The sequence below is a fragment of the Caretta caretta genome, chromosome 11 (assembly GCF_965140235.1).
Source record: "Caretta caretta isolate rCarCar2 chromosome 11, rCarCar1.hap1, whole genome shotgun sequence".
In the NCBI taxonomy this organism is placed as follows: Eukaryota; Metazoa; Chordata; order Testudines; family Cheloniidae; genus Caretta; species Caretta caretta.
In genome coordinates, this window is record NC_134216.1 from 50,193,869 (window position 1) to 50,217,309 (window position 23,441).

A 23,441-nucleotide genomic window follows, 5' to 3' on the forward strand; every position below is an offset into this window, starting at 1 on the left:
TGGGGAGAGGCCAATGCTCCAGGTCAGCCTGACTGACAGGGCGAGCAGGCTAACCAGGGAGTCAGGAGGCCAGGGAGGTCCCGTCCTCCACGTGAGCTGGAATTGCCTGGGTCAGAGAGAGTGGGGCCAAGCTAAGGAGAAAGGAGGGGTCTAAGCTGAGCTGGGGATCAGAGCTGTGCCAGATCCAGAGAGAGCAGACCCTGTCCTGGGAGCAGAGCTGCAGCCCCAAAGCCAGAGGCACAGCCCAGAGAGAGCAGACTTGCCCTGGGAGCAGAGCTGCAGCAACCAGAGCCAGAGGGGTCAGAAAAGCAGCCCAGGAAGCAGGTCAGTGCTGGGAGCAGAGTCACAGAAGCAGCCTGCAGAGCAGACCTGTCCTGGGAGCAGAGCTGCAGCAACCAGAGCCAGAGGGGCCAGAGAAGCAGCCCAGGGAGCTGGAGGCAGAGCAGAAGCAGCAGCAGTGCTGAGGCAGAGTGGTGGAGCTGGGGCTGGAGCTGGGTGCGGTGAGCAGCTGTGGAGTGCGAGGGGGACCCTGGGCAGCGGGCCCAGCACAGGGACACCCCTCAGCCAAGGGGCTCTGCAGGCCAGGCTTGGATCATAACCCCGACAGGGCAGGGGTGACACTGGGAAGAAGGGTCCTACCACTTAAAGCCTGAGAGCGTGTGGCCACCACCAGAGCGAGTGTCCAACCCACAGCATCCCTGCAGCACAGCCAGGGCCTGAGAAGGCGGCCGGGGACTTACAAGGAACAGACTGTGAACTGCCCTGACATTCCAGAGACACTGTTTGTGATGTTCCCTGCCTCAAAGCGGGGTGATGTGTTTCGTTTCACCTTTCCCATTTTTCCTTATTCTTTTTAAAATTAATTGGTGATTAAATAACTTTAACTTGTATGTAATGGTCAGTGGGTTAGAGAAGTGCCCAGTGCAGACAGAGTATCCCGGAGTGGGTCACCATAGCCCCTGTCCTAGGTGACCACATCAGGGTTGGGGGTCAAGCCCCCCAGGAATCCTGGGCCCAGCCTTGTTGGGGTTACGAGGACTCTGCCAGATAGGAGAGTGGAAGGGGAGTCCTCAAGGGCGGGGAGGCCACTGGGTAAAGGAAGTGGGAGTAAGGACTCAGATCCTTTCGCTAGCCCACTTCACCGGGGTAGTGCAGAAGCCAGGAAAGTTCCCCACAATAGCGGGACTATTCTCGCACTTATAAGTAGATAACTATATTTTATCCTGAAAAATCTTAGCCATTTTAGTGCTGTTTAAATAAAAATTACATGGCAGTTGACATAATTAAAATGCTGTCCTGTTTATGGTAAAATACTTAAACACGTGTATATAAAACAGATGTCATCTTGTTTAACAGTCCATTCTGTAGCGAAGATGCATAATGCTACAAAAGTGATTAGTCATTGTCCATCTTGATGAGGGTACATACATATTTGAGTTTGTGGTGATGAGAGAACTCATTTTCCAAAAAGCATATGGTCATATTGATGACAGCATGGTACTCCCTCTACTCCTGTGTTTCTGCTGCCAGGGATTCCCTAATAACTTATTTGGAATCCAGGATGCAAGATTAATTAAGGTAATGCAGAACATCTTGAGAGTAAGTGTAGTATGCAGCTATTATCAGTGAAACCCCAGTTTGAAGCATTCTCAAAGTCACTGTAATTATAATCTCTGCAAGAGGCTGGGTATCACAAGGGGAAGTCCAATCCTCTACTTAGCAGTGTTTAAAAAACAGACAAATACGATACAGCAGATCTGATACAGAGAGTTGAGAACTAGATTGAGAGAATGAAGATCTTATGGGGAGCAACAGATGTGATGTATTGCTCGTATATTTTTATTCATTAGGATAAACAAACACGTTTACCGAATAATGCGTTCTTTCTCAAGCAGGTCCACAGATTCTAATAGTGGCTCTTCAGCTGACTCTGCAGTTTTTGGAGAGAGAGTGAAACTTACTGGGGTTTCCAGATGTACATTCCCCCCTCTCCCTCTCGCTTTCAGGTTTAGTCCAGGCAATCAGGGTTGTCTGGCTGCTGTGAAGGATTTGGACATACTCTGTGATGATTTATGAATACTGTATGTTGGACTGGTTATTGGCTTGATTTCTATTTGGCTGTTGGTTTAATTCAGCCAGAGACTGTCTGGAAAAATAGGAAGGAAGGAAAAGAATGGCTCAAGATAGCTACCGAGCAAACAGTTAAGAGTTGTTAAGGGACAATGCCAGAACTGGTAGCGTTCATGATTTTACCTCCATCTCCAGTGAACCTACAAAATGTGTTTTGAACAGAAGGGTCAAAGCCTGGGAACAAATGCACTTCCCTGCAAGTATTAAGAGGGACTCTCTCTAAAGAGAGGCAGTGCAATGGTTGCTCTGGAAAACCAGACTGACACAGGACCTCTCTGGGTGTATATGAGGAAGTTAGGCCTGCGTTGGTTATCATCAGGAGATGGTAAGATAGACATGTGTAGGCTTTTTAAAAATTCCTTTTTTTTTTTTTTCTTTTCACCTACTGCTAAATAAACAACACTTTGGTCAGTCTATACCTCTGGTCACAGGCTCAGGTAAGAGTAGGATACTTGTGAAATTCTACCCCATGAGGCCTAAAACCTGAGGGGGGTGAGCTCAGAGACCTCAAAGGGACAGAGGTGCAGCTAGACCTTTGTAATGATGACCATGCTCTCCATAGAAGCCTTGGAAGAAAGTTACAGACTCTCTCTCCCAGCCCCTTGATCCCAGGCTAAATGCTTTTTTGTTGAACACTTGTTTCTGTGACTACCATGTGTTTCACTACGTGCTTGGGAGCCATCTGGAGAGCAGTGGATGAGATTTATTCCCTCCTGGCTTCCAGTTTTTGTGCCTTCAGTCTTATGGCTTCAGCCAGGATTTATGGCCTGATTCCAGTCTTTTCCACCAAGGAGTGCTCTTGGGAAGCACTCCTTGTCTCCCTGGGCAAAAGGACAAGGACCAATGAAAAATTTCACAAGCCCTCAGCTAGTAAAACAAATTTCAGGTAATGGAGGGCATGGAGATCCAAACAGTCGCACCTAGGAGTCTTCTAAGCCCAAAGGAAGATCTCTGTAGAAGTTCCCAGCACAGCACCCTAAGGTTGTGTTACCCCCTAAAATTGATGTAATTGAATGTATGGTGGGTTTTTTTTGTTTTTCTGTGACCAACCCAGATGAATTCTACAGAGATGACATCTCATGAACATTCTATTCGTGGTAGCGGATCATGGGCATTCTATACATGGCTGTAGTATTAGTGCTACGATGCAAAGAGACCGTTCAGTATTCTGGCATTTTCCTTTGCATTGTACAGTCACTTTTGAGGGGCTCACTGCAATGAACACGCATCCTATAAACAGACATAAATACTGTATAAACTGCATGAACAGCGGGAGTCAGGGCTACAGCACTCTGAACCTTCATTTCCAAAACGACGAACCTTTCCCACTTGATCTAAAGGAGAAGTCATTTAGCCGACAAGTAACAGCATGTTCTAGTTCTTTCCTGTAGGCCACTCACTAGTAGAGGGCAACACCACTAATCCATACACGCAAAGACAATATATTTAATCGGATGAAAGCTGAACTAACTGGCTGCTTTTTGTTTCTGTATTCCTTTTTTTTTCTTGATGCACATGTAATGCCCATTGGGATTAATGGAGGATATTAGTGGAGGAAGAAAGAGGGAAATTAGCGTATTAATTTTATGGAATTCCTTTCTATGTATTTTTATTTATTTGTTGGCTTAATGGAGTTGAGTGAGACCCGTTATTCACTAACAACTAAATTAAGACTTTTTCCAGACTTGCTGGATTTGGAAAAGAAATACATAGACATTTAACATTAAATTTTAAAAGGTTAGAACTACCTCAGTAGATAGCTGACATTTAAAAATGTTATGGCTATCCTTTATTATTATTTGCATGGGACTTTGTAGAGATCTGTGACTTTCAACCAGCCATCATTTTTGCCTCTCAAGTGGCAAGGCAGACAAAAAAAACCAAAAATCATGCCTATCGTGATTATAATAAAGGTGGCTTATGAATAGCGGTTTCAAAACATGGTTTTATACACTCTAATAAACGCTTTTTTATAAAGGCCACTCTGGCCTTTTGAAAGAAGTGTAGTGATGAGTTTATTCTGAAGTTGCACTTCTGTTTCAGGAATTTAAAAAATTACAGTTTTAAACCATTCTTATTTTAAATTAGCATCTCAATGAAATTTTTCGTATTCTGAAATGGACAGGCTAAAATCTCAACTGTCCCAATTATTATATTTTAAATTAGCTGATAGTATGATTATTAAATTTGTTATACTTGAACTCTGGTTTCTAATTTCGTAGATCTTGTCATTGTTTTTAAAGAGAAAAGGAGTACTTGTGGCACCTTAGAGACTAACCAATTTATTTGAGCATGAGCTTTCGTGAGCTACAGCTCACTTCATCAGATGTATACCGTGGAAACTGCAGCAGACTTTATATACACACAGAGAATATGAAACAATACCTCCTCCCACCCCACTGTCCTGCTGGTAATAGCTTATCTAAAGTGATCAACAGGTGGGCCATTTCCAGCACAAATCCAGGTTTTCTCACCCTCCACCCCCCCACACAAATTCACTCTCCTGCTGGTGCTAGCCCATCCAAAGTGACAACTCTTTACATAATCAAGTCGGGCTATTTCCTGCATAGATCCAGGTTTTCTCACATCCCCCCCACCCCCATACACACACAAACTCACTCTCCTGCTGGTAATAGCTCATCTAAACTGACCACTCTCCAAGTTTAAATCCAAGTTAAACCAGAACATCTGGGGGGAGGGGGTAGGAAAAAACAAGAGGAAACAGGCTACCTTGCATAATGACTTAGCCACTCCCAGTCTCTATTTAAGCCTATAATTTAGGCTTAAATAGAGACTGGGAGTGGCTAAGTCATTATGCAAGGTAGCCTGTTTCCTCTTGTTTTTTCCTCCCCCCCCCCCCCCCCCCCCCAGATGTTCTGGTTTAACTTGGATTTAAACTTGGAGAGTGGTCAGTTTAGATGAGCTATTACCAGCAGGAGAGTGAGTTTGTGTGTGTATGGGGGTGGGGGGGATGTGAGAAAACCTGGATCTATGCAGGAAATAGCCCGACTTGATTATGTAAAGAGTTGTCACTTTGGATGGGCTAGCACCAGCAGGAGAGTGAATTTGTGTGGGGGGGTGGAGGGTGAGAAAACCTGGATTTGTGCTGGAAATGGCCCACCTGTTGATCACTTTAGATAAGCTATTACCAGCAGGACAGTGGGGTGGGAGGAGGTATTGTTTCATATTCTCTGTGTGTATATAAAGTCTGCTGCAGTTTCCACGGTATACATCTGATGAAGTGAGCTGTAGCTCACGAAAGCTCATGCTCAAATAAATTGGTTAGTCTCTAAGGTGCCACAAGTACTCCTTTTCTTTTTGCGAATACAGACTAACACGGCTGTTCCTCTGAAACCTGTTTTTAAAGAGTTCATTAAACATTGGAGAAGTGTATTAAATAAACTTTTATATGTAGTTGGTGATGGTGCACATGGTGAATAATCGTAGAGTCTAGCTGTAATGGAAAGCCTCTGATTAAGTGAGCTGTAGCTCACGAAAGCTTATGCTCAAATAAATTTGTTAGTCTCTAAGGTGCCACAAGTATTCCTTTTCTTTTTGTGACTACAGACTAACATGGCTGCTACTCTGAAACCTCTGATTAATGACATCTTTCAGAGATTGTTGTTGGGGGTTAGGAAGATATCTTTAACTGTTACTCTGACAAGTACATTTTGAAAGGCTATTTTGTTAGCTTTGGATGGTAAATGAATGTGTACTGTTTTATTTATGGATTTAGCTAAAGCTTTTGATGCCGTTCATCATCTACTTGCTAATCCAAAGTCTTTGGGATTCAGCACAAATCCTAGAGCTTTGGACAGATTCTGAAATGACTTGTCTAAAAGCAGCAAGTGTGTAAAAATAAATATGGTTTTGGATCTGTTCTTGAAGATATTCAGCAATCCACTTTGGAATTGACCTGCCTGAGTCCTGCACTGACATTCATTTTGTATCATCAATTAGGCCCCAATTCAGCAAAGTGTTTAAGTTTGTACTTAACTTAAAGCACAAGCATATGTGCATGGAGTACTTAAGCACATGCATAAAATCTGCCCCCTCCCCCTTTTTTTTTTTTTTTTGGTAATTTCTTCTCTTGTCATGTTCCTACTCAGCTTCTTGTTAGCTTTCCTTTTATTGTATAGACCTTTATTGGAATAGATGTCTCTAAATTCCACTCTAAAAATACCTGTAAGAACTGCACAGGTATATCTAACATGAATTTGGCCTACACTGTCTCTTCACTGTTACACTCCTTTTATGCTTATTCCACCAAATAGACTTGTGGCATTCAATGGACCTAATTTCACAAGTAAGGGCTGCTCAAATGCAGGCATACAAAATATGACCATTAGTCAAATTGTGCTTTTTCTGTAATAGGGAATCCCTGCAATAGAATGAAAATATACTGCTTTGGGTGTTTGTTGAAATTAACTACAATATTTTTCATTGGATTTAAAAAGTTCGATTTGCCAAAACAAAAACATTTTAAAAAAATCAATGAAGTCTTGTTGGTCTGTTAGCAAAATTCTCATTTCTCTTATTGAGATCAATATATCGAAGTGGACCTTCTCTTGAATAAAACACCCTGGAAGGATGGTTATCTTACAATCTGCAGTTCCTTAGTTTGTGAATTTAGAACTGTATTTATTTTATGCAATATAATACATTACAAAATGGCATTTAGTAATTTTACCAACCTGATTGGCTGGTGATGTATCCTAACCATCTGGTTATAGTACAGAAATCTCATAAGCCTTTGCTCTGGTAGCATTCTCTGTTGGCTGTTCCAGGATTATCACTCTGTTCTTCAAGCCAGAAAGCACAACTGCACTATGAGCTTGTAAATTGGTGGAGATTCCTCATTTCTGTACGAGGACTTGTGGTGATGTGAGTTCTTGTATTTAGGAAAGACCTTTTCAATAGGTTTTGGGGCCCCGTCATAAACTCTGGTGATGATGCAGGAAATCTCTCTGATTCTGGATCATTTAGCAGAAGCAGAGGCAATGGCAAACACCTTCTTATGTATTCTCATCCTCCGTGGAATTATGCGTTTCTTTCATTCTTAGACCAGGTCCTGTCCTACAGTACTCTGTAGATGAAACATGTTTAACCCAACAGGTCCGACTGGGTTTGGGTAGTTGCAGTTCATCCCTTCGAGCGTCTGTGACCAATGGATCTAGTGACCCAAAATGGCCTTCTTAAAGAAAAAGTATTGTTTATTTTAACCATAGGAGCAACGCATAAAATAAGAGAGAAGGGGTTTTAAAACAACAAATTATCTACACATGTCTATTATTATTACTTATTATTTCTCTTCGCATAGCACCTAGGAGCTCCAGTCATGGATCTGAACCCTGTTGTGGTAGATTCTGTACAAACAGAACAAAAAGTCAGTCCCTGCCCCAAAATACTTACCTTATTTAAGGCTTATCTACCCATTGTGTTGGAAGCCTAAGAAGACCTAACTGCTTCAGACCTTCCAAGCAGGGTCTGTTTATGTGTCCTCAAACAACTGCTTCCCTTCTTGACAGAGACTTTTAAACTGTTTGTAGTTCTTCTGTTCCATATTGGCAAAACAAGCTGTGTAACTTGACTGGAGCCAAGGAAATGAGATCATCCCATTCAATAGGCCAGGCATTGTCTCTTAGACATTTTGGGTATGCCTATACGACGAAATTAGGTCGATTTTATAGAAGTTGGTTTTAGAAATCAGTTTTTTACAGTTGATTATGTATGTCCCCACTAAGTGCATTAAGTCGGTGGAGTGCTTGTCGTAAGTGTTTTTGGATACATGTCGTCGGTCGCCCCTCCCTCCATGAAAGCAACAGCAGACAGTCGTTTCACGCCTTTTTTCCATGCAGATGCCATCCCACAGCAAGCATGGAGCCCGCTCAGTTCAGCTCACTGTCACTGCTGCTGTTTTGATGCAGTACGACTTCTAACCGACATCATCCATCGCTTCCGCTGCAACTCTGCTCTCCTGCTCTTGTAAATAAGCTCAGTCTCAATAGCAAATTTCTCCATGTTGTCGTCATCCACCACTTCCGCTGCAACTCTGCTCTCCTGCAGATGCCATACCATGGCAAGCATGGAGCCTGCTCAGCTCACCGCGGCTGTTGTGAGCATTGTATACATCTCATGCATTATCCTAGAGAATGTGCAGAACCGGGCTAAGAGACACCAGCACAAGGACGATTGTGATGAGGACATGGACACAGACGTTTCTGAAAGCACGGGCTGCGGCAATTGGGACATCATGGTGGCAGTGGGGCTGGTTGATACAGTGGAACGCCGATTCTGGGCCCGGCAGACAAACACAGAGTGGTGGGACCGCATAGTGTTGCAGGTATGGGATGATTCACAGTGGCTGCGAAACTTCCGCATGCGTAAGGCCACTTTCCTTGAACTTTGTGAGTTGCTTTCCCCCGCCCTGAAGTGCAGGAATACCAAGATGAGAGCTGCCCTGACAGTGGAGAAGCAAGTGGCGATAGCCCTGTGGAAGCTTGCAACGCCAGACAGCTACTGGTCAGTCGGGAATCAATTTGGAGTGGGCAAGTCTACTGTGGGGACTGCTGTGATCCAAGTAGCCAATTCAATCACTGACATTATGTTATCAAGGGTAGTGACTCTGGGAAATGTGCAGATCATAGTGGATGGCTTTGCTGCAGTGGGGTTCCCAAACTGTGGTGGGGTGATAGACGGAACGCATATCCCTATCTTGGGACTGGACCACCTTGCCAACCAGTACATAAACTGCAAGGGGTACTTCTCAATGGTGCTGCAAGCACTGGTGGATCACAAGGGACGTTTCACTGACGTCGACGTGGGATGGCCGGGAAAGGTGCATGATGCTCGCATCTTTAGGAACTCCGGGCTGTTCGAGCAGTTGCAAGAAGGGAGTTACTTCCCAGACCAGAAAATTATCGTTGGGGATGTTGAAATGCCAATAGTTATCCTTGGGGACCCAGCCTACCCCTTGATCCCATGGCTTATGAAGCTGTACACAGGCAGCCTGGACAGAAGTAAGGAGCAGCTCAACCATAGGCTGAGCAAGTGCAGAATGGTGGTAGAATGTGCCTTTGGATGTTTAAAAACTCGCTGGTGCTGTTTGCGGACTAGGTTAGAGCTCCGCGCAACCAACATTTCCATTGTTATTGCTGCTTGCTTTGTGCTCCACAATATCTGTGAGAGTAAGGGGGAGACATTTATGGTGGGATGGGAAGTTGAGGCAAATTGCCTGGCAGTCGATTTTGAGCAGCCAGACACCAGGGCGATTAGAAAAGCACAGCTAGGCGCGCTGCGCATCAGAGAGGCTTTGAAAACCAGTTTCATGACTGGCTAGGCTACATTGTGACAGCTGTGTGTGTTTCTCCTTGCGGCAAACCCGCCCCCTTTGTTGATTTTAATTCCCTGTAGGCTGACCACCCTCCCCCCTTTGATCACAGCTGGCAAAGGAAATAAAGTAACACTTGTTTTGAAACCATGCATTCTTTCTTTATTAATTTTTTAAAAAGTGAGATAATTGACAAGGTAGCCTGGGTGGGGTGGGGTGCGGGAGGAGGGAAGGACAAGGCCACATTGCTTTTTGTAGCCACACTACAAAACAAAACTGTTTGAATGACAGCCTTCTGTTGCTTGGGCCATGCTCTGGAGTGGCTGGGTCCCCGGACCCTTCCCCTCCGTGCGTTCTTGGGCGTCTGGTGAGGAGGATATGGAACTTGGGGAGGAAGGCAGGCGGTTATACAATGGATGCAGCGGGGGTCTGTGCTCTTGTTGGCTTTCTTGCAGCTCCAGCAGACACTTCATCATGTCCGTTTGCTCCCCCATTAGCCTCAGCATCGCCTCTACTCTTCGCGCTCAGTTAATGGTTTCCTGGCCTCTGCCACTGAATGCCTCCATGCATTAAGCTGTGCCCTGTCAGTGCATGAGCTCAGAAAACATATCAGCATGAGTGCGTTGTTTTTTGCCTTCTAATCTGAGATAACCTCAGAGATGGAGATGATAGGGGGAGCATAGAAACATTTGCACCTGCAGGGGGGGATAAAAAGAGTAAAATTTAAGATGATACATTTATGAGAACAAAAGGGAGGCTCTTTCACAGTGAATCAAGCAATTCATAGGAGACAGCACATGTGCTTTAGGTACAAGGTTGCATTTTGCCTTTTATATTGAGCGCCTGCCGGTATGGTGACACATCACAAACGGCTGGGCAACAGAACTTTGTTTCCGGGCAGCCATGGTAAGCCTTTTGGTGTGGGGTTGGCTTCTTACACCTTCATAACATGTGGGAATGGTTTCAAACTGCAGCACCATCCTTTCCCATAGCAAGCAATGCCAGTTGGGTTTCACATTTAAAAGGAGGGGCTGCCGTTTTCGGGTGGATGTGCAGCACACACCTCCTCCCATCTCACTGCGTGGCTATTCTCCAGGGTGATTCCTTCACCCCTCCCCTCACTGCTTGGCTATTCTCCAGGATGATCCCTTTTAGCCAAGTGCAAACAACCCAGCATGAACGGGGTCCTTTTACTGTTCCCTTACAAAAAGTCCCCTATTTCAACCAGGTGACCATGAATGATATCACTTTCCTGAGGCTAAAACAGAAAGATATAGACTGAATGCGACCAAAACCCAGGACCATTTGCTGCCATGCTTTGTGCTGCAGTGATTCCAGACTACTTGCTACTGGCTTGGCGTGAGAAAGTGTCCTACCATGGAGGAAGAAATAAGGCAGCCCTCCCAGAAACCTTCTGCAAAGGCTTTCAGAGCACTTCCAGGAGAGCTTCATGGAGATGTCCCTGGAGGATTTCCACTCCATCCCCAGATACGTTAACAGATTTTTCCGGTAGCTGTACTGGCCGCGAATGCGTCCCAATTCTTCCGGGCACATCAAACATTAAACACTATTGCTTTTAAACCCTGTACTATAGTTACAAATATGCACTCACCAGAGGTGCCTTTCTCTGGCTTCAGGGTCCGGGAACCGGCCTTGGGAGGGTATTGGCTCCAGGATGATGAAAAGGTCCTGGTTGCCAGGGAGACCAGATTCACTGCTTGCCTGCTGTGCATTCTCGTCCTCCTCCTCATCCACAAAATCCTCCTCCCTGTTGCGTGAGACTCCCCCCTTGCAGGTGTCCACCAACAGCGGTGAGGTAGTATGTATGGGGCTCTGACCCAGAGCGACCATTGGCCTCCTTTGTCTTTTGGTAGGCTTGCATGAGCTCCGTAACTGTCACGTGACACTGCTGTGTGTCCCTGTTGTAGCCTTTCTCCACCATGCCCTGTGCGATTTTGGCATATATGTTAGCATTTCTTCTTTTTGATCGGAATTCAGCCTGCACAGATTCTTCTCCCCATACAGCAATCAGATCCAATGTCTCCCTTTCAGTCCATGCTGGAGCTCGTTTGCGATTCTGGGGGGACTGTATGGTCACCTGTGCTGCTGCGCTCGCCACGCTGACCAAACAGGAAATGAAATTCAAAATTTCCCAGGGCTTTTCCTGTGTACCTGGCTAGTGCATTGAAGTTCAAAATGATGCCCAGAGCGGTCACAATGGCGCACTCTGGGATAGCTTCTGGAGGCTATCCCAAATTCGACCCAGCAAGGTCAATTTTAGCGTTACTTCCCTCGCCAGGGAGGAGTACAGAAGTTGATTTTAAGAGCCCTTTAGATCGACGGAACGGGGTTGGTTGTGTAGACGCATTCATTTTAAAATCGACCTAACGTGGCTAAATTCGACCTAATCCCGTAGTGTAGACGAGGGCTTTGAAGCATTTAGCTGGAGGTGTCTTATCAGGAACCTGCTTGTTTTTCCCACCTCCTATCAAACCAAACCTGCATTTTCATACAATAAACATCCTGATAAACAAGTCAACACATAATATTCCTAAATTATCTCAGACAACTCTAAATCTATCCCATAGGATAAATAATGTTCTGAGTTGCTGAGATTCTATTGGAAATGCACAGCACACTGTAATATGATACTTCTTTCATACAAAGTACAGGAGAATCTGGGCCCCAGTGGAGCTATCATTTATTTTGGGTTTGTAACTGCAGTATCTGTTGCTTCAGAGTTTCATATCTCAGTATGCTGTGTCCCAATAGCATTATCTTTTTTTCCTCTTGGTAGGTTACAGTTTTGAGCTATGACATCACTTCTACAAAGCTGGCTTTGCAAGATGGTAGAAGAAAACCTAGAGAAAAGGACTAAAAAGTACCTTAAAGAAAATATCCCCTAAGCATTCCATCAGCATAATTTTGCACTGATGCTAGTGTTGAACAATCACATTATTCTTGTTGGACAAATGCATTTTGAATGCTAAAATTTGGGATGTGAGAAAAAGAGAAATATGCAAAATTGACAACGAGTAAACCACAGAATATGGTTACTTTTGTCTGTCGTCACTCTGGTAATTTAAAGTATGACAAATATTGTTGCTTAGTTAAATATTATGCTTAGTCATTATGGGTTATGACCTATCTAATTTTTTTCCCCCTTTTTTTTCATAGGATCTGTGTTTATGCTGAAAGTTCAAGTAAATGACATCATCAGTCATCAGTACCTACCCCAAGCAATTGTAGAAGTGTTTGTTAACTACACAAAGACAAATTCCACCCTCACTGGAAACAATGGAGTAGTGTTGATAAAAGTTCCCTACAAGTTAGGTCTAAGTTTAACTATTGCATCTTACAAAGAGGGCTACATGTTAACACCATTGCCTTGGAAGACTGGGAGAATGCCAAGTAAGTAAACCCTTTAAAGTCCTATTATTACACTGTGTTCAATTGAAGCTTCTTTCTTCCTTGGGTAATCCACCTAATTGTAATGAGCTGTACATGACTGAATGCAGTCAAAGTCGGTCATGATTGAACGCCAGATATTAAAGGTAAATGACCCTTTAGACTTGATAAAATTATAACATGGATTTTTAAAACTGAAATAAAAATATTTTTAACTGTTGTTGAAATTATCTGTCCATGCTGAGAGATTATACTGCAGTGGGGGTATGATTTGAAGAAAGTGAACGCATGTGCATATACATATATGTATACATACATACATGTAATATATGTACACATACATGTGTATTTTTCATGGTCATAGCAGAGTGAGTGAAAGGCCAGCTAGGAATGTTAGAAAGTGTTAGGATTATGGGGTACCGAGAGGCTGAAATGTGATCGTGGCTCAGAGCTACTGCTCTGAACTCTTCCATCTGTCAGTTTAGTTATGTTTTCAGCAGTAAGAAAAGGAGTACTTGTGGCACCTTAGAGACTAACCAATTTATTTGAGCATGAGCTTTCGTGAGCTACAGCTCACTTCATCAGATGTATACCGTGGAAACTGCAGCAGACTGCAGCACTGTTTCATCATGAATGGCCTGCTTTTAACTATCACATTTTGTTTTTAATAATTCTATTAGGGTGTGTTTTTAAAGTGCCTGTTTTGTTGTTGTTGTTGTTTTTTTTTAAAAGAGGATGGGCTGTCCAGGAATTCCAGCTATCGTTTAATCCACAGAACATGTACACCATGAACACTGGTAGTCCACACTGCCTAACTAGTATGATTCATCCCTGGACTAGTGGGACCGCTTAGTCCTTCGGTCTTCCCATACCTTCTTTCTTTTTCCCCATTTTTTTCCCTGTCTTTGGAACCATATGTTTGACCACAACTTTCTTTGAAACTTTTACACATGTAATCAGATATTCTTAATGTCTGTCTTTCCACAGTATACTCATCTGTAACACTTTCTCTGTTCCCACAAAGCCAAGCTAATATATGGTTGTTTGAAGATACAGTTCTAATCACTGGAAAACTGTCTGGTAAGTACAGCACTACATGGGATAGGATGTAAATGCTTTTTATATGGAAAACTATGTGCCTTAACTAATGAATACAACTGTTTTTTGCCAACAAATTCTGTGGGGAGAAGTCAGTGACCTCCCAAATGATGGTGTTGTTTTCTGTGCACTTAAGGGGTTATTCATGAATGTTTTTCCACCTTGTGCACAAATAGCCAGCTTTTAGTTAGCAAAGCAATGGCTTCCGGCACCGGTTTCCACTAAAAATAAATAGACCTATTACTTATGGCCAAATTCCAAACTGGTTTAAATTGACACAGCTCCACTGAATTGGGGCTATGCTGATTTACACCAGCTGAAGAGCTGGCCCTCAGATTCTATAATGTAGCAAGCGAAGCTCCTTCCAAATCTTCCAGCCTTCCACGGATGTGAGTGTTATTTACAGCCATGTAGACATTAGGTTATTATCCCTGTATTTATTATTTATTTCTGACCTTCTCATGTCAAATCACAAGGGAGTCTGAATAGAAAGCTGCTGATTTTGCACTCTGTACATGTAGGGGTGGGAGGTGGAGGAGGGGGGAGATTAATGGATTGAAGACATGTCCTGTGGAGAACCAGCGCTATTAAAAACACCAGAAATCTCAGAGGAGCTCATTGCACTGGCGTGCATGTGCATTATTCCACTGCATTGAAAGGCTCTGGTAGTCTTCAATATGGTTACCCAAGATAGTTATTTGAAATGTATCTGCCTCAGGAAAGATTGAAGCTGGAGAACATTTGCTGTAGCAGAGAGTGTTTAGAGAAGCCAAGGATTAGGGATGGGAGCAAGAAGAAATTATTCTGTTTTCAGATACTGTTGTATATATGCTAGCGGCAAGTACTGGCCTAAATCTAGACAATTGCAAACACTCGAGAGTAGGGGTTTGAAGCAGTGTTTTGCACAAAGGATTTCTGGGCTGTTTGGCCATAGAAAGCATTAATTCAGATTGAATTATTGCTAATTTGAAATGTTACTCTTTTTTTCCAGATGCCAAATCTCAACCAAGTGTTCAGTTTCCCAAAATTTTAATAAAACTTCCTATAAGCCACCATATTACAAACGTGACAGCCTATTTGACAGTGCCACAGCAGTTTTTGAAAGTGGACAATTTTCTTTATACAACAGGAATTCTTCTAAATAAATCAGGTATATTAAATTTGTTAGAATCTGCACTTTAAAAACATAATACAAGTATGTATGTGCTTATGTAAATATACATTTCCCCTGTAGTCACGAGGGCCTGATGCTGCGCCCATTTCATGCAATAGCAAAACTCCTTTTGACTTTCACGAGAGCTGGATTGAACCAATACATGTTATAATTGTAGATGAGTAATTTACATCACTTTACATCTCATTCAAGAACATAATAAACACCTCTTTTCCACAGGCATAAATAGTGGTACAGAGGGCCATATGCTGATTTCCTTCTCTGGGGGGTTCCACACATACTATATAACCCCTCAGTGCAACCAAAGTAGGGTCTGATCCTGCAATGTGCAGAACACTTTCAGCTCCCATTGATTTTATTGAGAGTTGAAGGTGTTCACAACTTTCCAGAATGCATTCACAATTCTATGGCGAGATCCTCAAGTAGTGTAAACTGGGTTAGGGCTATTGAAGTCAATGGAGCTTCATCAATTTATACCAGTGGAGATCTGCCTATATTTTTCACTTTAATTCTATTACCTAGTCAGCGTGGGCACTTTGCCCCACCCACCCACATAAGGATAACACAGAAACTATCATTTGACTTGCAGATAGTTAATCCATGCAGCATTATTGATTTACTTGCAGTTAATCCATGTAAGCCTGGTGATACCAAACAGGCACTTTAAATATATGGAGAGCAACTGAAGAAATAAAGTATGTTCTCCACATCTGTTTCAGTGAGTAAAAATACATTTTGAAACAGGTCTAAGTTGTTTCATGGGTTGGTAGTAGTCGGGGGGGGGGGGGGGGGGGAAGTATCTTAAAAGACTTAACCGGTACGCAGGGGCGGGGTCCTCAATCAGAAGGGGTGTGGCCTCAACCGGAAGGGGCAGGGAGTTTGAATCCCCAGGAGCCCCAGGGCTCTGGCAGCGATTTAGAGGGCCAGGGGCTCTGGCAACGGGGTTCTGGCGCCAATTTAACGTGCCTGGGGCTCTGGCTGCTGCTGCCCAGGGCCCTTTTAAATTGCCAGCCTGGGGAAGCTGCACCCTGCCAGTAGAGTCGGCTGTGTACCGGCTCTTGCTGGTACGCTGGACTGGGCAGGCTTGCTTTCACCTCTGGTGGTGGTGGTAGTAGTAGCCGTGGTAATACGTTGTACATCTGTAGTGCTACACCTTTTTAATGCACTCTGAAATAAGCCACTGACTGCATTCCTCATATTGATTCACGCTTACTTTCTAATCCACATAGTTATGTTGGTATCCAAGAGATCACCATGCTGTATCCTTTATTCCATCCTACTTAAATGTTTTTTTCTTTTCTTCCCAATGCCCACGGTACAACAAGGCTCTTAAAAATTCACTGCAGTTTTATGGTTTCATTAATGTGAATTGGATGATGTCCTTGCCGTGGCTTCTAGCCAAATTATCTGAGTTTCATATTCTAGTTTAATTTATATTTAATCAAAATTCTCACAAATACCAGTATCCTATTTGTGTGTGGACATTTGAAGATTTAAAAAAATTGTTTATAATACAACTTTTGAACTTGAAGCATCAGAGATAAGCGGTGTTCTTCTCTTAAATTCTGTCTGGTGTCTTTTTAAATTATTCATAGAGCCTGTTCCTTCAGGACTGTATTTTATAGCCGGTAGAGGCTGATATCTGATACACTGACAGTTGTCTCGCAACTAGTTTCTAACAGTGTGCAAAGCTCTAATATCATTCTGCTACTTAATCATTCTGTTTGTCTTTCTTGAGCAACCTGTCACACTCTGGATCCTGAAATATTTGTATCACATAGTATCAGTTATTGCAAGTTTAGTGCAAGAAGAATGAAGGGAAACAAAGTTACAGCCCACACAATAAAGCAGTACGAACACAGTGGTTCCTTTGAATATTTTGACAAGCCATAAGTACTGTACCTCATGATTAACGCTACAGAAACTTCTAAATTAACAAATTAATCCTTTCAGTAAATTTTATTAACAGAGCTACTTAAATGCTGGAAAAGACATGCAAATATATCATGAATACTGGAGCTGCAGTTTGATTAATCTGTAACAGAACACCCCTTAATATGCGTGGATTCACAAATCATTCGACTTGGTCTGCAATATTCAACATAGAATAGCTAGTCTGGTATCTGAGATTTAAAGTACTTGCTACCAGGTATCGCTCCCCAAAAGCCAAATTTGCTTAATATTGAATTCTGTGAATACTGTCGAACCAGCTTTGTTTAAAAGTTATATTTCTCTTTTACAGGCCTTAAATAGGAATTGCTGTGTACCAATTATTAAAAAGTATTCATTGAAGAGGTGAAATGCTTGAGACTTGAGTTTTCTCAAGTTATATTGACATCTCGTGGTACAGACCATACATTCTCATGATGGCTTGCCTTCAGTTACAAATGAAAACCCATTTTTAAAAAAATAGTAAATAATGTTCTTGAGTGTGTATTACTTATGGACAAATTATTCCTTCTGTTGATTAGGTTTTAAAAGCATTGAATTGACCCCTCTTGCTGCAATATGTGTAAACCTCCTTTCAGCTGGGAAAGAATTGAAAGTGACTGGTCCAATTCATATTACGCTGCCTCTTCTACCGACAAGTAGAGTAAAATCAGGAGATGCTATACCTGCATGGACATTTGATATGAAAACTGGTATGTCTGCTATATACTTTGGAATCCCACTTTAATGCTGTATATCATACACTGCAATATGTAGTATTAGTGTGATGTGGAGTAGTTTGAATCTGAGTGCATGTGTTGAATAATATATACCACTAAAACCTGTTGGTTTTGGTTTGGTTTTTTTTCAAGTAGGGTCATAGATATTTTAGCAGGATTTTCCTGGTTGTAAATGTTTTAACTTGCATTTTTGTTTTTTCAAAAGTATATCCCTGCTTTGATGAATTCAGCCATGAACCATATGTATGTAAATGAGTTATATCAAAGAGTAGTTTTAAGGATTGATCACATGTTGATCTTTATTTTCACAATTCCATAAGTATTTGGGACAAGATAGACTTTTTAAAACTGATGTAAATTTAAGCATGATGATGGTGTCTTGGCTGATGGTTTCACTGACATTGAAAATTAAGAATTATTTGAATATATTATGCTCCAGAGTCATACCCCTAACGTTCACTTGAAATTAAATGTTAATACTGGGACAGACATAGCTTTAGTCTGTTTTATTACTATTATTATTATTTTATGATTATTGCAAACAGTTAAGAAAGTAAAAGTTATGTAGGAGAAATAATAGAATTAAATTAGAGTTTTTCTTTTGTTGTAATCTGACATATAAATATCTCCTGTCAAATATTTACAGTAACAACTAAATTGAAATAGACCAGTGATCTTGTTGACCCGCTCAGATCACTAGAGGAAGGCAGAAACCTCCATAATGCAGCTCATCTTGCAGTACTATATTGGCAGGTGGTCCTGACTCTCACTGGCAATTAGCTTATGCCTGAAATATAAGCCTATGTAATTGTATCCCAGCTACCATGGATACTATTCTAATTCATATAGAGCTAATCCTTTTCTTGACTCTTACTGAAGTATTTGCATCAATAATATTTAAAGTACTCTTGTTCTCAACATGTAGTTAAACTGATTTTTCAGACTTGGTATAAGATAACTGAAAATTATATCACTCTGTTTAAAGGGTACTAAAGGACAATTAAATTATAAATAAATACCCCTACATTTTTCTTAGTACATGCTGTTTCCTATGGAGTAGAAAGTAAAAAAATTAAAGAATGCTAACTCTCTAATTTTAAAGGTGATTACAAATCTTTGTTACTTTGCATAGATATTTTTATTCTCACTCCAGGTAGGACTTTTACAGAGATTAATTCTCATGAGAATCTAGGTTGTACTTCTCATAAAACTACCTCTAAAACATGGAATAATTTCCTTTTTTACTAAACATATGGCTTTGTATATCGATTGTTACCCTCTTCTTTCCTTCACATTATACACAGCCCCCGCATCTTACAAATGACTGGACGGCTTGGAGTGGGACGAATTGTGCTGTCTTCTCATCTGTTACCTTACTTCACCATTTTGTACCTTGTAAAATGGTTCTCTGTAGTGGGTCTGTGGCCATGCTTCGTTGTTAGGCTTGGAGGGAGGCCATGCTGACTTACTACCTCGAATAGTCAAATCACAGGGAATTAGAAGTTAGCTTAGACTCCTGGCTGGGCAGGCAGCAATTAACAGTCTACAGCCCAGGTCCTTTTGGGTGGGGCACAATAACAAGCACTCTTTAGCCTGCGCCTCCTAGCAATTCACAGCCTAGGGCTCACAGCCTCCTGGCTGGTGCAAGCCCCAAACGCAACAGGCGCTCCACCTACTGTGAATAGGCCACCACCCCAGGGGTGGGGTTAGTGGCAGGGAGACCAAGGCCTCAAGGTTTTTTAAGCAAACTTCTTTGCAAGCTCTTCACAGTATGCAAGTGCAGTATCCTACCTTGCAGAAGCTTGACATGACCCAAAACCTGTTGTTTTGCACTGCAAGACAGATGGTGTGGGATCTGTGGCTTAACAATAAGTCTTCCTTGGGCTAATTGAGCTGTTTCAGCCTTAGACAATTTAAACAGAAAAAAAAAATGTTCAAGGCAGGTATTGTTGATCCCGTTGCAGTCTTAATGGATTACCATTGCTTGTCCATTGTACACTAATAACTAATGCTGGAAATTCTATTAGTTGTGCTTAAGTTACCCACCCTTAATAAATTTAAGCCTTGCACTAAAGTAGCAGAAGGTATGAATTAAAATTATTTTGGTGCAAGTCTGTGTGTGGACTCTTTTTTATTATTATTATTATTTATTATTATTTTGGAATAAAACTGGCTAAAGTCATTTAACAAACCACTAGATTGACTTTAGTTATTCTTCTTCGAAAATAACTGTCCACTCATAGAATTGCACTGAAATATCTAAATCGGGTGTAGAAAAAGATTTAGTTAAGTCATACAAGTTTGTGTGTCGACAGGGTTTAGTATATAAGATGAAAGTCCCAGAAGAGCTTGATTTTAAATGGTTCCTTTTTGATTTTCCATACTTTTCTGATGACTTGCTTTATGTAATGCCTTTTTCAGTGGTAGAACCATATATAAAACAAAACCATGTGCCGTGATATGTTTAATGGCTGCCTTCTTTTTCAGGTGCCTGGGTAAATCGTGGGCTGGGAATGGTGAAGAATGCAAATGACCATTTAGTATGGACGTATGTTGCTCCGCACTTGGGATACTGGATAGCAGCGCCAGTGCCTGGAACCAGAGGTATTGCATATTATTAGAACACAAAAATCATTACATTATCCAAATAATAACTTAATAGCTGTTTGTCAGTATAATTTGCTTCTTGAAAAATAGAGGAAAAATTGGTATGCAGCTGGCTTCAATCTGATGAGAGTCATTGTTAATAAGATGGAATTCTGAGGGTGCCTCTGCTTCTGTATACAACATACACGTGCGTACTTGTGTCCTTTAACTGCTAGTGATACAGTTGACTTGGGGATTGCAGGGAACACAACCCAGCAGGGCTGTCCTTAGGATTTATGGGGCCCTATGCAGTAATATTAAACTGGTGCCCCTATGCCCAGCTGCAGCCTGGGCTTGCCTCACGGCGGCGGCATCAAAGGATACTGAGCCACCCGGCCCAACTCACAGCAGCGGAGAGTCAGTTCCCCGCAGAGACCCCCATACCCTCTTCCTCATGCAGAATGCGCAGCACCGGCGCATTCGGTTCTGTGAATACGGCTCCTGCCTAAGGACACTGCAACGCGCACTGGGTGTGCGGGAGCTGACCCGCTCTTATCTGCTCTCATGGGTGGTGGGTGAAGCTGCCGCCAGCCCACCTCTTCTGTCTGTGGCCCCACCCAGGCCCCAATCCTGCTCCACCCCAGGCCCCGTCCCCCTCTGCCCAGGCCCTGTCCTCTCCCCACTGTCTCCCTCCTCTCTTCCCTCCCTCTCCCTGCTCACTCCCTTCCAGCCAAATCCCAGAACCCAAACGAAGCAAATGACATTTGAAAAAAATACTCTTCTGCAATTTCTTTCTAAAGAAAACGGGGCATGTTTTCCACTGCATGCCAGGTGGTGAAGACTGGACATGCAGAACGTACCTAATTAAAAGCACTAAACTTGGGAATAAAAAATGTCAGTCGCAGGTTTTTTGATATGCCCTGAAGTTTGTCAGAGATTTATTTGCAAAAACTTTGTAGTAAGGGCGAGTCAGCCGTCTTGCTGAATACAACATTAAATATTATGGAATACATAATGCAGCTCTTCTCTGTTTTACATTTTCTTAATCAGTATTTCTAAGATGATTTTATATTTTAAATGTACTCTTAAGTCTTCATAAAGTAATCTTTCCAGATTACTACATATTTAACTCACTGAAACAAAGATATTATTTTAAATTAATCAGTCACAGAGGTTTAGTGTGTTCATAACAAGGTTCATTGCTTTTAGAAAAAGAGAACACTAATTTATTTACCCTGTGTGATCTCCATAACAATAGACATGTTTATGAAATTTCAGCAACTTTAAAAAATATGTTTCCAAAGATTTTAGGCATAACAAAGGATTTGATATCTTACTAGGTACTGATTTTGCTGGAGGGTTCTCGTAAAACTAGTTCATCAGATAGTCAGAAGTAAAGAAAGAGAAACTCTGTCTACCTATCTGGAAGGAAAGGGCTGTTGTCCCATTCAGGGCTCTCTTCAACCAGGGGAGCCGGGGGTGAAGGGAGAAAGGGAAGGACAGGAAGACTTTGGAAGCAAGTTCTTTTTTACTATTGTAATTAAAATTAAAATGTGTATTTTAGATAAAGGTGGTCTTTTGAGGGATTTATATAAAAAACTACATGTCTGAAGATCCAAGCATTTAAGGCTAAAGACGATTGTGCATCTAAAAATCTATGCAAGGATTTTTAGAGATGTGATTTTATAATCTTCACCAACTCACTAATGAAATATTTTTAAAGCAAATTTTAAACTAAGGTCCTATGGACTAACATGTTCTGAGTAAATATTATAGTAATGCACAACTGTTTTTGTCAGTAAATTCAGAAATTGACAGTATGTACCTGGGGCTTAGCAAATGCCTGTTAAATGGCTTCATTGCCACTTGAATGGCTCTTTAACAGTTTCAATGTTGTGCTAATTGATCTGGCAGGCTGGAAGGCTTTTTCACTTTTAAGTTATTAGATACCCTCTGGAGGAAGACTCACCAGCAGCCAGCTGTGGTGGGAGCCTGCAGGAAGGGTCAGAACAGGGATAGGAAGACCTAGGAGGTGTCCCAAATTTTCAGGTGCCCTATGGAGCCGCGTATGCTGCATATGCCTAAGGACGGCCCTGAAACCCAGCATACTTCGAAAGAAGAAATATGATTTGTGGAATCGTTTCCAATAAGTTGGAAAAAGTATTCTTCCAGATCAGCTGGTGCCTCAGAGCAGACATGGTCTCCCTCATTTTCCCCATTTTCAGACCTCTTGTCAGATACATTTTTGGAGGGAGAGAGAGCCAAGCCATGTTAGGTATATATATTACTGCCCTCTTCTGGGCGTACTCTAGAAGAGAAGTATCAACATAATGAACTGAAAAGCTGTTGGAACCCTCTGTCTGTTTTAGCCCCTGGAACTGTGTGGGGAGGAGGATGGGATTGGATTGATTGGCCACAGTGGTTACAGTTTATATAGAAGAATCTGAGCTTGCACAGATAAAGTTGTACTTATCCCTGGAGTGGGGATTCATATGGACAACTTTTGAAAGAGAAAATGTGGTTTCAGAATTTTAAAATTAATGTGACATGATGTGACAGCAGCTCTGTTTAGGGACTAGGATTTTGAAGCAAATTCGGACATATAGCATGAACACCATTTGGCTGGAATTGAGCAAAGGCAATATGTCAGTGTTTGTGACATCAGCCCCTGAAGTGTGATTTGATATTGGTGATGGTTCCCACATTTCCATAATGACTAAAATGACCAATAGCAGGATAGTGCAGGGGAGCAGAACAGCAGCTAGAAAACTACAGTGCAATTTATCAAATGCAGTTTTGCATGAGAAACACAATTCTTAGTTCTTGACATCTCATTTGTTTGGTTTTGTGTTTAAAAAATCTAGACTCTATTATTAATGCAGTTTCCAAGGACATAACAGCCTATCACACAGTGTTCCTTACAGCCATACTTGGAGGTACTATAGTCATTATCGTTGGATTCTTCACTGTTCTTCTCTGTTACTGCAGGTAAGGAAAAAGAAAAGCTTTAATATGCTTAGCATGGATGGAGTTTAAAGTTAACAAA

At 42.0% G+C, this 23,441-nt stretch overlaps 1 protein-coding gene across 3 annotated transcripts in view; it reads left to right on the forward strand.

Moving 5' to 3' along the window:
• Window positions 1–23,441, forward strand: part of FAM171B (family with sequence similarity 171 member B) — a 73,133-nt gene that overhangs the window by 38,061 nt on the left and 11,631 nt on the right. For 2 of the 3 annotated variants that reach the window (XR_007359071.2, XM_048868829.2), the window contains exons 2-7: window positions 12,638–12,871; window positions 13,856–13,948; window positions 14,958–15,116; window positions 17,612–17,782; window positions 20,297–20,413; window positions 23,260–23,383. Coding sequence is in view for 2 of the 3 variants with exons in the window: in XM_048868829.2 (XP_048724786.2) it covers window positions 12,638–12,871; window positions 13,856–13,948; window positions 14,958–15,116; window positions 17,612–17,782; window positions 20,297–20,413; window positions 23,260–23,383 (898 nt within the window). In the remaining variant the exon portion in view is untranslated. Of the gene's footprint in view, window positions 1–12,494; window positions 12,538–12,637; window positions 12,872–13,855; window positions 13,949–14,957; window positions 15,117–17,611; window positions 17,783–20,296; window positions 20,414–23,259; window positions 23,384–23,441 lie in introns of those variants that run through there. The other variant, XM_048868830.2, reaches the window with a different exon arrangement.